The sequence below is a fragment of the Podarcis pityusensis genome (assembly GCF_964106645.2).
Source record: "Podarcis pityusensis genome assembly, chromosome: 4".
NCBI lineage: Eukaryota > Metazoa > Chordata > Lepidosauria > Squamata > Lacertidae > Podarcis > Podarcis pityusensis.
This window is the reverse complement of record NC_138027.1, coordinates 1,472,824-1,487,278: the sequence shown is the minus strand read 5'-3', so window position 1 is coordinate 1,487,278 and position 14,455 is coordinate 1,472,824. Positions and strand designations below refer to the sequence as shown.

The 14,455-nt window shown below is 41.4% G+C and overlaps 2 protein-coding genes across 2 annotated transcripts in view; both read right to left on the bottom strand.

Moving 5' to 3' along the window:
* Positions 1 to 14,455, bottom strand: part of LOC308475096 (uncharacterized protein) — a 30,854-nt gene that overhangs the window by 9,968 nt on the left and 6,431 nt on the right. Inside the window, exon 4 of the mRNA XM_081001976.1 lies at positions 13,327 to 13,409. Within this exon, the coding sequence (XP_080858102.1) occupies positions 13,327 to 13,409 (83 nt within the window). The remainder of the gene's footprint in view (positions 1 to 13,326; positions 13,410 to 14,455) is intronic.
* Positions 1 to 14,455, bottom strand: part of LOC308475136 (uncharacterized protein) — a 60,880-nt gene that overhangs the window by 40,024 nt on the left and 6,401 nt on the right. The window lies entirely within an intron of this gene.

Below are 14,455 nucleotides of genomic sequence, written 5' to 3'. Positions count from 1 at the left end.
ATTCATGTAGGTTTAAATGCCACAGCTCAAGTAAGAGGCATTAAATGGTCCATGAAACAGGCCCAAAAATATGCAGAATTCTTCCAGAGGAATAGCTCCGAATCCCTTATTGTTTCATTGGCGGAGCTGTCTGAACCAAATAGGATACTGGAGTGGTTCTTCCACTTCTCTGCAGATTTAACTAGCTTCTTTACGATGCCGGCTCACCTGGCTAACCGAGATCAACCCAGGTTCGGTGCACCTTGGTTTGATGCCAAATGTAAGCAAGCTAGACTCTCTCTCTGTTGTATCTACAACAGATATAAAGCCTCTGGAGCTGAAACTCTCCCCCCAGAGTACTTGCAGGCCAAAATTGCTTACAAACAGGCACAGAAGTCAGCCAAGCACGAGTGGCAGCTAAGACGTTGGCAAGCGCTGATTGCTGCCTCTAAGCTTCGCAGCTCTCGCGGTTTTTGGAATTTAATCAACAAAAGATCGAGGAAATACCCATTGACGGTTATCCCAGCCCCGACATGGGAACAATTTCTAAGAAAATATTTCTCCCAGACAGACATCTCTAACATCCAATCTGATACTCTCTCAAGTCACTTGCCCATATGGCCAGATACTGACCCGGAGGAAATAGTAGATTTAATTGCTAAACTGAAAACTGATAAAGCCCCAGGGCCCGATCTGATCCCGGCGGAAGCTATTAAACAACACCCAATATGGTGGGCTAAAATTCTTGCAAAAATCTTTGATGCAATCAATGCCACGGGCCAGATACCTACATCATGGAAGGAGTCCATCATAATTCCTATATATAAAAAAGGACCACCAGAGGACCCAGGAAACTATCGTAATATCAGTTTATTATCAATCATCGGAAAAATCTACACTCGCTTCTTGCTAACCAGACTAACCCAATGGGCCGAAGATTCCAATCTGATAGGCCATGAACAGGTCGGGTTTAGACCAAATCGCGCTTCTATTGACCATGCTATAATTCTATATCATTTGGCGCGGAAGTATTCTTCCCCTACTCATGGTCTTCTATGTGCCGCTTTTATAGACCTGAAGGCGGCTTTTGACAGTATCTCTAGAGAGCTGTTATGGGAAAAACTGGCAAAGTGGGGCATAGAAAAAAGGCTGTTGTGGCTATTGATTAAATTACATGAAGGGACGGCCGCTAGGGTGAGGTTAACACCTGAGGGCGATCTCACAAACTCAGTTCCAATAAACAAGGGGGTACGACAAGGGTGTATCCTTGCCCCCTATCTTTTTAACCTTTATATTAGTGACATGAGGACGCCCCTAGCTGAGGCCCAAACCTCCATTCATGCACCCAGGCTTGCAGACTATCGCTGCCCCTTATTATTGTACGCTGACGATGCGGTGATCCTCTCTTATTCTTGAATCGGTTTGAGGAGGGCCCTTAAGATTTTTGCATCATATTGCCAAACAAATTTACTTACTATTAACCATTCCAAATCTAAAGTCCTAATTTTTTCCAGGAGTCGTAAACTGTATAGATGGGAACTTGAGGGGAAGCCAATTGAACAAGTTTACAAATTTCAATATCTAGGAATTTACTTCCAGTATAATATGGGATGGAAAGCGCATATCACATATTTACAAAACAAGGTGAAAGCCCTTATCTACGCTCTACTACGCTTCTTCTTTACTGAGGGGGCTATGCATGTTCCATCCGCCTTAAAAGTTTATAGTGCAAAAGTGGTTGCAACTATGGCCTATGCGGTCCCTTTATGGGGCGCCTTTGTAAACCTCTTGCCTCTGGTGACATTGCAAAATCTTTTTCTAAGACGCCTTTTGAAACTACCCTCCTGTGTAAGCAACTCTGCCATTCGCTTAGAACTTAAGACCCCCTCCCTTGAGATTCTGATGTGGAGACATGCCTTTAATTATTGGCTGTCCCTTTGGCATAAATTGCCAAACTACCATCTTATTCAGTGCCTTTGGAGAGATGAATTCACCAGCCCATGGGCAACAAAAATCCATTCCAAACTGTTGTCTTATGGAATCTCTCCTTCCGATATACTTAATTTAGATCTAATTACAGCTAAAAAGGTCATCAAACAAAGACTGGAGGAGGTAGATTTACAACAAAATCTTACCACAGGTGGAGGTACATGTTCCCCGATATATCAGGGCATTACATCTATGTCCCAGATACCTCGATATCTGTCTACTTTATCGGCTGCGTCGCATAGATTCGCATTTGTTAGAGCCAGATTTAATGTGTTCCCCTCAAATGTGCTGAGCAATAGATTTTCTAATGGTAAAATCTCTGTTTTGTGCGCATGTGACAACAAATCGATAGAATCCCTTTATCATATCTTGTTTAATTGCCCCTTATACAATGTTCCCCGATCAAGGATCCTGAGTTCAATCATTCTGGAAATTGCTGCTAAACCACCTGAATTACATCTAGCTTATCTACTCCAGGACATTGACTCTTATAGAACTTTACAGGTTGCTAGATTCCTGATCTCAGTTCTGTCATATAAAAGACTTCATGGAATGCTGCATGACTATTAAAAATTCAGTAAACTCTATGCACCATTTTATCTTCAAGGCCATAACACGGTACATTTAGAGATTATGCGTTGAAATATTTTAGTTGATATTTTAGATTGTAAAATGCTATTGATTTTATCTATTGATTTTTATCTATTGATTTGTTTTACCTTGTGGGCTTATAGCCGAATAAAGTATTATCTATCTATCTTCTGTGGGTTTTTAGCTGCCTTTCAGTTCCTTACACCTCCTAGTCCAGAACAACTTGGCCACAATAAGGAAATTTTGCCTATGGTACAACTATTTTCTACTCACCCATCTCGACTCCCTGGCACCCTATCTTCATAACTTAGCAATTCTAAAAGATAGATACGCTTTTACTCTCGCAAGATTGAATGTATTTCCTTTGGCTGGACTTGAGGGACAATTCCCGCAGATTCCACACGGAAAATGCTTATGTCCCCGTGGAGATGGCAGTACTGAACCGCTGGCGCATGTCCTTTTGGCTTGTGCTTTTTATAAAGAGGAATGAGGTTATCACCCCTCTCTTATTGTTCATTCCGGTTTGCCCAACCACTGTCACAGTGTCCTTTCTCTTGGCAGATCCAGATGAGCAGGTGACAAGGTTTTTAGCCAGGGCAATTAGCATAAGATCCACTATTTGACTATTAATTCAAACCCCTAAAATGTATTTTATATAATGGACTTTTTAAATCTCTATTCTTTGTAGATCATATTGTTTTATTGCTATGGCCGATGACTGATGCAAATATTCATTCATTCATTCCTTACACCTCTGTGCAGATGTGGGCCAGGGCGACCCAGGGCAGAGGGGTCTGTGCAGAGGGCAGGGAGAGCGGCTGGGCTGCCCCTCTTCCACGGGAGGTTACGAACTCTTCTCCTCACTGGCCCTGTTGGCCAACTCTCCCTTTTATGCCCCTGCCATTCAGGGGGGGTCTGGACTGCCGCTCTTTTTGCCCTCCTACTTCTTGGAACCAGCTGGTTTTCTGTGGGCAGGGAAACTTGACTTCTCATAAAACAGTAGTGGGCCGTAATTCAAGTAAATTAGGCTAGTGGAAAGATTAGCACTCATGCAAAGCACTCGCCCTCCTTCCTCCTGATGCACCATGTGCCAGCCAACCTCTGTTCAGTTCTTAAGGACTCTGTTCTGGTTTTGATCTTTTTTTGTGGTGGTTGCTGCTTTTAAAATCAATCAGTGTATAAATTTTATGAACTAAAGTAATAGACAATGTTCATGATGCCTGCTTGACCCCAGTACACATTGCTAAGATGGGGAATTGTGTTGCAAAATGGAGGGAAGTGCACATTTTGAAGGCTTTGGGCGCATTTGTATTCAAATGCCTGGCTAATCCCCTTGGCCCTGTCCTCCAAACTTAGCTGGGTGGCTGTGCTCCCACCCCACCCCACCCCACCCCACCCCCACCAAGAAGATGGGATAGGTTAGGGGAAACCCTGCTTTTATGGCCAAGGTCCTGACTCCCCACCCAAATTCTTCCATGCAAACTCAGCTAGATTGGTAAAGAAAAAGCAATTTTTAAGCATGGTATGCGCGATAGAATATTGTGGCACCGGATGGCACTGTGGAGTCCCATTTTTCTCTACCTGTTTTCCCTGTTTGAATTTACAACACCTTTAACTGAAGTGCTTCTTTGATGTGTATAGATCCTCCGTCAACCCCTCTTCTCATCCCTATCTTCTCTCAACCATCCCTTTCTCCCATCTCAAATCCAGCCTCTTCTAAAAATTCCCACAGAAATGGCTCCTTTTATGTTCCCTCCAAACGTGCTGGTTCCACCCCCCTCTGGGTAGCCAATCAGAGAGGCTCTGGCCCTCTGGTGGAACTCTCAGGCACTGCATCCCCAGACTCTGCTGTCCATCAAACCCCCATCTTATATTGGTGCATCTGGTTCTTCCTAAGTGCAAAACTTCACTTTTCTGCCTATTGAAATTCATTTTCTGAGCTTGGGCCCAGTTCTCCAATTTGTTGATGCAGGCGTCAGCAACCTTTTTCAGCCATGGGCTGGTCCACCATCCCTCCGACCATGTGGTGGGCCGGACTATATTTTGAAAAAAATAATGAACAAATTCCTGTGCCCCACATATAACCCAGGGATGCATTTAAAATAAAAGGACACATTATACTCATGTAAAAACACGCTGATTCCCGAACCGTCCACGGGCCGGATTGAGAAGGCTGTTGGGCTGGATCCGGCACCTAGGCCTTAGGTTGCCTACCCCTGTGTTAATGGCATCTTGAATCCCAATTCTGGCTTTTATGACATTAGCTGCCCCTCCCGGTTTGTCACTGATTGATTGATTGAATTTGTATACCGCTCTATAACCACAAGTTTCAGGGCGGCTACAACATACAAGCACAATATAAAAACACAATATACAGACTTCCGGTTTTTCACGAAGGGGAAGAAGGAGCCGGCGACTTTCTTCAGGGAGTGCCATTGCCATGTTTAGAGACTGGGGGGTTACACAGATGCTTTGTGTCCCTAAACCTCCTCGGGGGAAGCTGGGGAGACTGGAGAGCACCCACTGAAACTAACTCCATTCTCGCCCCCAAAGTGGCAGCTCTGCGCCAGAAGGTCGAGCCATGGCACTGGGTCATATTGCCTCAACGGCAAAAAGTCTTGTAACCCTCCAAAAAGGAGAAAAGCCAAAGAAAAGGTAGAATGGAAGAAAAGATTGAAGAACCAATTTGGCTAAGTTCTGGAGAGAAAAAGGGAAGCCCTCTCCAGAACTGGGAAAAGAAGCATGTGCAAAAAATCTGGCAGAAAAAGCCAAGGTAAAGCATGACATCTTGCGAAGACATTGAGGAGAGAAAATGGAGAAGGGAGAACAAAATCGTTACAATTGTTACAATTTAAAAATTAGAGATAAATACCCACCCTGAACTATATATCCAGTCGAGAGGATGCAAAATTGCCAGGGGGAGAGAAAGCAAGCAGTTACGGAGGCTTCTGTGAATCTTTAATTATACAAAGAGGGGAAAAACACGAAAAGACTATATGTTAATAGAGGATGAGCTGCCTCACTTAATGGAATTGAAACCTTGCTCCTTCAAAGTATTAGAGTTCAAAGACTGTGATAAAGAGTCAAAAAGAACAATATCGTGGTTCTCAAATGATGGATAACATAGGTTACTACAGGAGAAATAAAATAAAATAATATTCCCCAAGACAACAGTGGGAGAGACACCCAGTGGAGACATTTGGAATAACAAAAAATAATAATTTAATTGGAAAGAAAAACAGTCTAACAGAAAAAACATGGCTGCACAAAAGAAACCACCCACACCAGGACAAACTAAAAGAGGCACCACCTAAGGAGGTGTCAATATAGCAGAGATCCTGGTGGAATTAGGAAAAGATTTGCAAAAAAACACCAAAAAGATGGACAAATTAACAACAGAAATCAAAACACTATCCAGGAAAACTAATGGTTTGGAAAAACCAGTCCAAGCTTTGGAGGAGACAGTTAAGAGAAAGAAAGAAGAGAACTGAGAGACAAAAAGGGATCAAGATAGAATGAAAACAGAGCTAGCCACAGTAAGAGAAACTCAGGAGGATGTAATCAATAATATTGCACTTCTGGGAGTAAAACAAAACAACACAACACTACGTTTGAGAGGCATTCCAGAGTATCGGAATGAACAAATCAGAGTTAAAAAGAACCAGGAAAAGAGATTTCTGATTTTTTTTCATTAATTAAAATGTTTGAAAGGAAAGATTCTTCTTTGCTGTATTGTTTTCGTTTAAGCTTTGTTGATGTGGAATATTGTCAGAAAAGGAAATAAATAGAATATATACCCAAAATAAATAATAAAAACCAAAAAAAAAAAAAAAAAAATAGAAGATGGAGCAAGCTTGTTCTTTCCTGCACCAAAGGGTAGGACACGAACCAATGGCTTCAAGTGAACAGAACTGCGATTCATACTACACATCAGGAAGAAGTTTTTGACAGCAAGAGGTGTTAGTGGAATGAAATCCCTTGGAAGGTGCTGGAATCTCCATCCTTTGAGGTTTTATGAAGTTGGATGGCCATCTGTCATGGATGCTTTAGTTGCGATTCCTGCTTTGCATGGGGTGGACAAGATGACACTAGGGATCACTTCCAACTCCACAATTCTATGATTCTGTGATTCTGTGATTCACAATTCTGTGAGTATTTGTATGAAAAGTGAGCTTCGCCTTCTGACAGAAGCTTTTCCCACATTCCATGCATTGATATGGTTTCTCCCCTGTATGAATTCGTTGATGGGTATTGAGATGGGAGCTCTTACTGAAGCTCTTTCCACATTCCATGCATTGATAGGGTTTCTCCCCTGTATGAATTCTTTTATGAGAAGTGAGATGGGCACTCTGACTAAAGTTCTTTCCACATTCCACACACTGATATGGTTTCTCCCCTCTGTGAATTCTTTGATGGGTATTGAGATGCGAGCTTTTACTGAAGCTCTTTCCACATTCAAAGCAATTATATGCTTTCTCCCCTGTATGAATTCTTTGATGGAAACTGAGATCGGTACTCCGACGGAAGCTCTTTCCACATTCCACGCACTGATAGGGTTTCTCCCCTGTATGAATTCGTTGATGGGTATTGAGATAGGAGATTGTACTGAAGCTTTTTCCGCACTCCATGCACTGATAGGGTTTCTCCCCTGTATGAATTCTTTGATGGGAACTGAGAGAAGAGCTCATACTGAAGCTCTTTCCACATTCCATGCATTGATAAGGTTTCTCTCCTGAATGAATTCTGTGATGGGAAGTGAGATGGGAGCTCCTACTGAAGCTTTTCCCACATTCCATGCACTGATAAGGTTTCTCCCCTGTATGAATTTTCTGATGGGATGTGAGATAGGAGCTGGTAGTGAAGCTCTTTCCACATTCCACACACTGATATGGTTTCTCCCCTGTATGAATTCTTTGATGAGAAGTGAGAGAGTATCTGCGACTGAAGCTTTCTCCACATTCCAAGCACTGATATGGTTTCTCCCCTGTATGAATTCTCTGATGGGAAGTGAGTTTGGAGCTGTCCCTGAAGCACTTTCCACATTCCACGCACTGATAGGGTTTCTCCCCTGTGTGAATTCTTTGATGGGAAGTCAGGTGGTAGCTATCTGTGAAGCTCTTTCCACATTCCACGCACTGATAGGGTTTCTTACCAATGAGAATTCTTTGCTGGGAAGTGGAATGGGAGCTCTGACTGCAGCTCTTTCCACACACCACATTTTTACGTGACTTCTCCACTCTGCAGATTTTGTCATGGTCATCCTTGATTTCTAATTCTTCAGAATCTGAAATGGAGATGAATAGGGATTAGAGCCTCGGGAAGAAATGGAGCCCGCAATTATGAAATAATGGTAATTAAATTTGTGGTAGAGGAAGAACTGAATCCTGCCACCTGTCCAAATTCTTTTATCAGTTGTAATGTTCTTATTAGGCTTTATTTTATGTTCTCTGTTGTTATTATTAGGTCATGCGCAAAGGCTTTTAATTTGTAATATTTTCCCTGTACTACTATACCTTTTATCCTCTCATCTCTTATTTTCCTGTTCAAGATTTCCAATACTAAGATAAACAGCAGTGGGGAAAGAAGGCACCCTTCCCTTGTCCCCTTCATTATGTTACAGCTATCCGTGATGTTGCTGTTTATAAGTTTTGCTCTCTGATTCGAATAGATTGCCTCTATTCCTCTGCAGAAAGTATCTCCAAATCCCACTAAGTTAATTTGTGTTTTCATAAAGCTCCACAAGATATTATCAAATGCCTTTTCTGCATCTACAAACATGAGAACTGCTGGTTTGTCATTTCTGGTTTCTAGGTGTTCCAATATAGTGATAATATTTCTTATATTGCTGTTTAATTATCATCCAGGGAGAAAGCCCACATGGTCTTCATGGATTATTTCTCTCAGGGTCTTTTTTAATCTTTCCACTAAGATGGATGTGAAAAGTTTGTAATCATTGATTAATGAAATTGGTAGGTAGTTTGAAATAAGTGTTAGAGCTGTCCCATTTGGGAATTAGTGTTATAAATGCTTCCTTCCATGTCTCTGGTGTTTTCCCTTTGGCTAGTATATTACATGTTTTAAAGGTTGTGATAGGACTTCTTCCAGCTACTTATAATAGCAGGCTGACAAGCCATCTGGACTGGGCGACTTCCCTGATTTCGCATTTGTATTGTTGGATTTCTATGGCTGTAATTGGTGTTTGATTTTTCCCCACTCAGAATTACTGGCAGGTTATTATGTTTTAAAAATTATTCATCCCCCCCCCCCCCCAGTTTTCCGTTGCTTTTTGGTATAATTCTTTGTATTAACTTACAAAATTTTACATATTTCATTTGATTCATCTATTATTTTGTTTCCCAGTTTCAGTTTGTTTATAATCCTATCACTGCCTTTTCTTGAGTTGCCAAGCCAGTAGTTTTCCTGGTCTGTTGGCAAACTCGAAATTTCTATGTTTTAATATTTTAATATTCCATTCCACTTCTTGATTTATTAGCGTAGCAAATTTGGTTTGTAGCAGTTTGATATTTTGTTTGATTATTTTGTTGCCTGGGTTTTTTAATACCTCTTTTTCCTTTTAGCTTAGCTCCACCAGTATTTCTGTTTCTTTTCTTTTATTCCTTTTTGGATCACATTTTGTTATGTCATGTTTTTATATGTATTGGAAGCCACCCAGAGTGGCTGGGGAAACCCAGCCAGATGGGCAGGGTATAAATAAATATTATTATTATTATATTATTATTACTATTACTAGTATCACTGCTACTAATACCTGAGATTCTCCAATGTCAGTAGTCGCTTTGGTCAACCAAAGACTGACAGCAGCAAAAACAAAAACAGAAAAGCTGACAGAAGCTACATATCTTTCCTAACAACTCTGAAGCTGACATTTAAGATGCCTTGGCAGTTCAGACCAGCCCAATTGTGGTATAAAAAGGCAGAACTGGAGGAAGACTCACAGAAAACTAAGTAATTTACTGTTCAAGGTTTATTGTGGGGGTGTTAGGTTCCCAGGTGTTGTAGGGGGCGCTGTTGAGCTCTGTGGAAATCACATAGAGGGTTTTTTAATTTCCTTTTTCCCCCAAATAATATTTATTAGAGTTTCCAATAAGAAAAACACATCAATAAAAAAATTAAAATAAAAAAGAAAAATACACAGTTCAAAAATACGCAATACATAATCCAGAAAAAAAAACAAAAAGCAAAAGACAAAAAAGAAAACAGTTAAAAACAATACCACCTTTTCATCACCTTTTTTAAATTTACTTATTTTCTGGACCTCCTCGTACCTCCCTCTTTTGTATTCGTTCAATTTGTTTGTCCAGCAATTTCTTTCCCTCTTTTTTAATCCCAATCCTTAATCTTAATATAGTATAACATTAAATTTTTACCTCTTAAAAGCCAAATTTCCATTTCCTTTAACTTTTTAAATCCTAATCCTTAATCTTGATCTATATATAACTTTAAAGCCTGTACAGCTAGAAGCCACTTATTTTCAATCCAACATCACTCTAACATTCTTTAATTTTACAATGTTTCTGCAGATAGTCTTTGAATTTCTTCCAATCTTCCTCCACCGACTCTTCTCCCTGGTCTCGGATTCTACCAGTCATTTCCGCCAATTCCATATAGTCCATCATTTTCATCTGCCATTCCTCCAGTGTGGGTAGCTCTTGTGTCTTCCAATACTTTGCGATAAGTATTCTTGCTGCTGTTGTAGCATACATAAAGTTCTGTCCTTTTTTAACACCGTTTGGCCGACTATGCCCAGGAGAAAGGCCTCTGGTTTCTTCAGGAAGGTATATTTAAATACCTTTTTTAATTCATTATATATCATTTCCCAGAAAGCCTTAATCCTTGGGCACGTCCACCAAAGGTGGAAAAATGTACCTTCAGTTTCTTTACATTTCCAACATTTATTATCAGGCAAATGGTAGATTTTTGCAAGCTTGACTGGGGTTATGTACCACCTGTATATCATTTTCATAATATTTTCTCTTAAGGCATTACATGCCGTAAATTTCATACCTGTGGTCCACAACTGTTCCCAGTCAGCAAACATAATGTTATGTCCAACGTCTTGTGCCCATTTAATCATAGCCGATTTTACCGTTTCATCTTGAGTATTCCATTTCAGCAGCAAGTTATACATTCTTGACAAATTCTTAGTTTTGGGTTCTAACAGTTCAGTTTCTAACTTAGATTTTTCCACCTAGAAGCCAATTTTCTTGTCCAATTTGAATGCCTCCATTATCTGAAAATAATGAAGCCAGTCTCGCACTTTGTTTTTTAATTTTTCAAAACTCTGCAATTTCAGTCTATCTCCATCTTGTTCCAAAATTTCCCAATATTTCGGCCATTTGACCTCCATATTGAGCTTTTTCAAGGCTTTCGCTTCCATTGGTGACAGCCACCTTGGGGTTTTGTTTTCCAATAAATCCTTGTATCTTATCCAAACATTAAACAGTGCTTTCCTGACAATGTGATTTTTAAATGCTTTATGTGCTTTGACCTTATCATACCACAGATATGCATGCCATCCAAATACATTGTTAAAACCTTCAAAATGTCAGTGTTTTCAAGAAGCAGCCATTCTTTCAGGCAGCAAAAAGCTGCTGATTCATAATAAAGTTTAAGGTCTGGCAGGGCAAATCCACCTCTTTCCTTTGCATCCGTTAGTATTTTAAATTTTATTCTAGGCTTCTTGCCCTGCCAGACAAATCTTGAAATATCTTTCTGCCACCTCTTGAAACAATCCATTTTGTCCACAATTTGCAAAGTTTGAAACAAAAACATTCTAGGCAATACATTCATTTTTATCGCAGCAATACGGCCCAGCAGTGAAAGTTTCAAATTTGACCAAATTTCTAAATCTTTTTTCACTTCTGCCCAACATTTTTCATAATTATCTTTGAATAAATTCCCATTTTTTGCTGTCATGTTAATCCCCAGGTATTTAACTTTCTTAACCACTGTTAAGCCTGTCTCATTCTGAAACCTCTCTCTCTCAATCGGTGTTAAGTTTTTCTCTAAAACCTTAGTTTTTAACTTGTTCAATTTAAATCCTGCCACTTGACCAAATTCTTGAATCAATTCTAAAACTCTTTTAGTACTAGATTCTGGCTCCTGTAACGTTAATACTAAATCATCTGCAAATGCTCTCAATTTGTACTGTTTAGCTCCGACCAGGGTTTTTTAATTTCCAGGCAGATAGAACGATCCCACAGGGAGCCTTACCAAGAGAGGCCACGATCCCATGATTCTCCTCCATGACGTCCTTATGTAGAGCTCTCTGGTCAGGATCCAGCAACGCCCACTCCTCGTCCGTGAAACAAACAGTGACATCTTCAAAGCACACTGGACCCTAAAAGAAAAAAGGAAATGTCCTCATCTGAGACAGCAGAAATATAATCTGCTACACAATGCTCTGTTCTTTCCTTAATCACTGCATTGTTTCAATAGGATTGCTTTGCTGCACATTTTTATTATGGATGCCTATTTTGACGTTTTAATTGAATTATTATAGTCAGCTTTTAATTATGGGTCTTCATCTTTGTGCAAATAGGTGGTACTCCAGCTTATGTTTACGTTATTCTGCCTACGCAAGCATCCCAGTTTCCCCGATGGAAGGATCCACTTTCTCCTCTCCCTGTGTGCTGTTTTGGGGATGTTCCCTCCCAGTGCCCTAGAGCCAAATTCAAGGGGTTCATGGGGGCATGGAGAGGGGGAGGAATGGGGGGCAGGCCCCATTTCGCAGCAGATGGGGCTGGCTAGGTGAATCCTGGAAATTATTTGTTCTCGTCTGTCCACCGCTTAGAAGCCTATTTTAGCACTCAGTGATGAATACAGAAATACAAGAAGCCTAGTTTGGATGGCCATCTGTCTTGGGTGATCTAGCTGAGACTCCTGCAATGCAGGGGGTGGGACTTGATGACCCCTGGGGTCCCTTTCAACTCTAGGATTCCATGAAAACTGCAACTACAGATGAATCCTACTGGCGACATTCAGAAGGCTGGTGTCACAGAGTTATCTGGGCAGCAAATCCCACACTTCACAGCTGGAATTAACTCTTTATCAGTGAGAACACGATATTCACAGACTTGGCTGAGCTTCAGGCCTAATGAGAAGAGCAGCTCATTCCTGGAGGGTCTGTCAGTTTGCACTGTCAATCGATTAATGGACTAGTTGTCTAGGTGTTTCTTTAGTGTGGAGCTATATGAAAAGTGAGATTATATAGTGCAAAGTTTGAAGAGAGTGAAGGCCCTTGGCTCCCCACAACTTTCTAAGTCCCCTTCTCTCTGGGGTTTCTAGCAGACAACCAAACAGTGCACTTGTGGGCAGCCTGCCTTTGCTCCTCCATTGTCAGACAACTCCTGGCTCAGAGAGACAAGCAGGGAGGGTGGCTTCTGGCAGAAGGAGAGGGAGCCCCCGGTGGCTCCTCCTTCTCCTGACTCACCTCAGCCTCTCAACCTCCCTCCTCCCACTCGCCTCCTTCCACTTCTGCCTCTGATTCTGCACTGCATTCTGCCACAGAGTCTTCCAGCTCACTAAGTCCTGTTAGCCCTTCAGCTTCTGACATCTCCTCTTCCAAGCTTCTCCCTCTTCTCCCTCTGACCGCTCATCCTTCCTCCACCACCACTCCTTGGGCTCTGAGATGTCTTCCCTTCCTGGTTCCCCGGCTGCTTCCTCCCACCATTCCTCTGTGCCCAACCAGTCCATGACATTGCTCCATCCCTCAGCCTCTGTTCCCACAAGGCAGCTTCCCCTGACCTGATTTGGTTCCACAGCCGCTGCTCCCCTTCTGCCCCCATGAAAAGGCGGATCAGGAGGTCTTGCTGGCATCATTCTGTCACCTGCAAGAGAAAAAAGGTAAGCAGGACACCAGGAATGCCCACGTCTCTCACAGGTGAAGCAGCGCATCTCTATCTACAGATAGGCCTTTGAGAAAGCCTTACTTGCTGAGAGCATTTGGACATTTGTGTTGGCTTTTTGCAGTATGGTAGCGCTGCAGAGAGCTTGCTGGGGAGACCATGCATTAAAAAGGGACTCAAAAATAACTTAAACAAGGTTTTAATAAGAAAAACAAAAACTCCTTACACACTAAATACATCAACAACAAACCAGACCCAACCACCAACCCATCCCCCAGGGTAATGGGAGAGCTAGGTCTGCTCCTTATATACTACACCCAATTGCTGACACAGCTTAATCAATATAACTCAGCAGCACCTGCTATGTTTCACAGCTGTAAAGCTGGGTCTCGTTATTTTGCTCTGGCCCCTTAAAGACATACACATCGGGTGGAACAATGATGAACCTTTACATTTAAAGAAACCATTCAACATTTCCCCTGTGGTTCATCATTGTGGAACAAAAACATAAAGCATATTTTGTACATGTCTTTCATGTGTAACCTTTGGAAGTGCTTTAGTAAAAATGTCTGCAATTTGATTGTCACCTGGAACATATTGAAATACAATCATTTCGTCAGCAATTAGTTTCTTTACAAATTGTAAGCGTAATCTTAAGACTCTAGTGCGCTGCGTATTGGTCTCTGAACACAGGATAGCGAGTCCGCTCTGGAAATCAAGGTAAACTTTTACTGGTAGTGTTACTTGCATCTGTAGGTCTGCGAATACTTGCAGATACCATTCTACATCACGAGTGGCCTGAACACATGCACATAATTCACTCTCTGTTGTGGAGAGACAAATAATGGTTTGTGTCTGGGACTTCCCTTCAAATGGACAACCGTTATAACAAAACACCATACCAGACACCCCCCTGCAATTATTTTGTTCCACTGCATGAGATGCATCGCAGAAAATTTCAAAACCTTTGTCAATACTTGATGTAAACTGCAACCTATAATGTTTGGTATGTTTAAGGTACATTACCA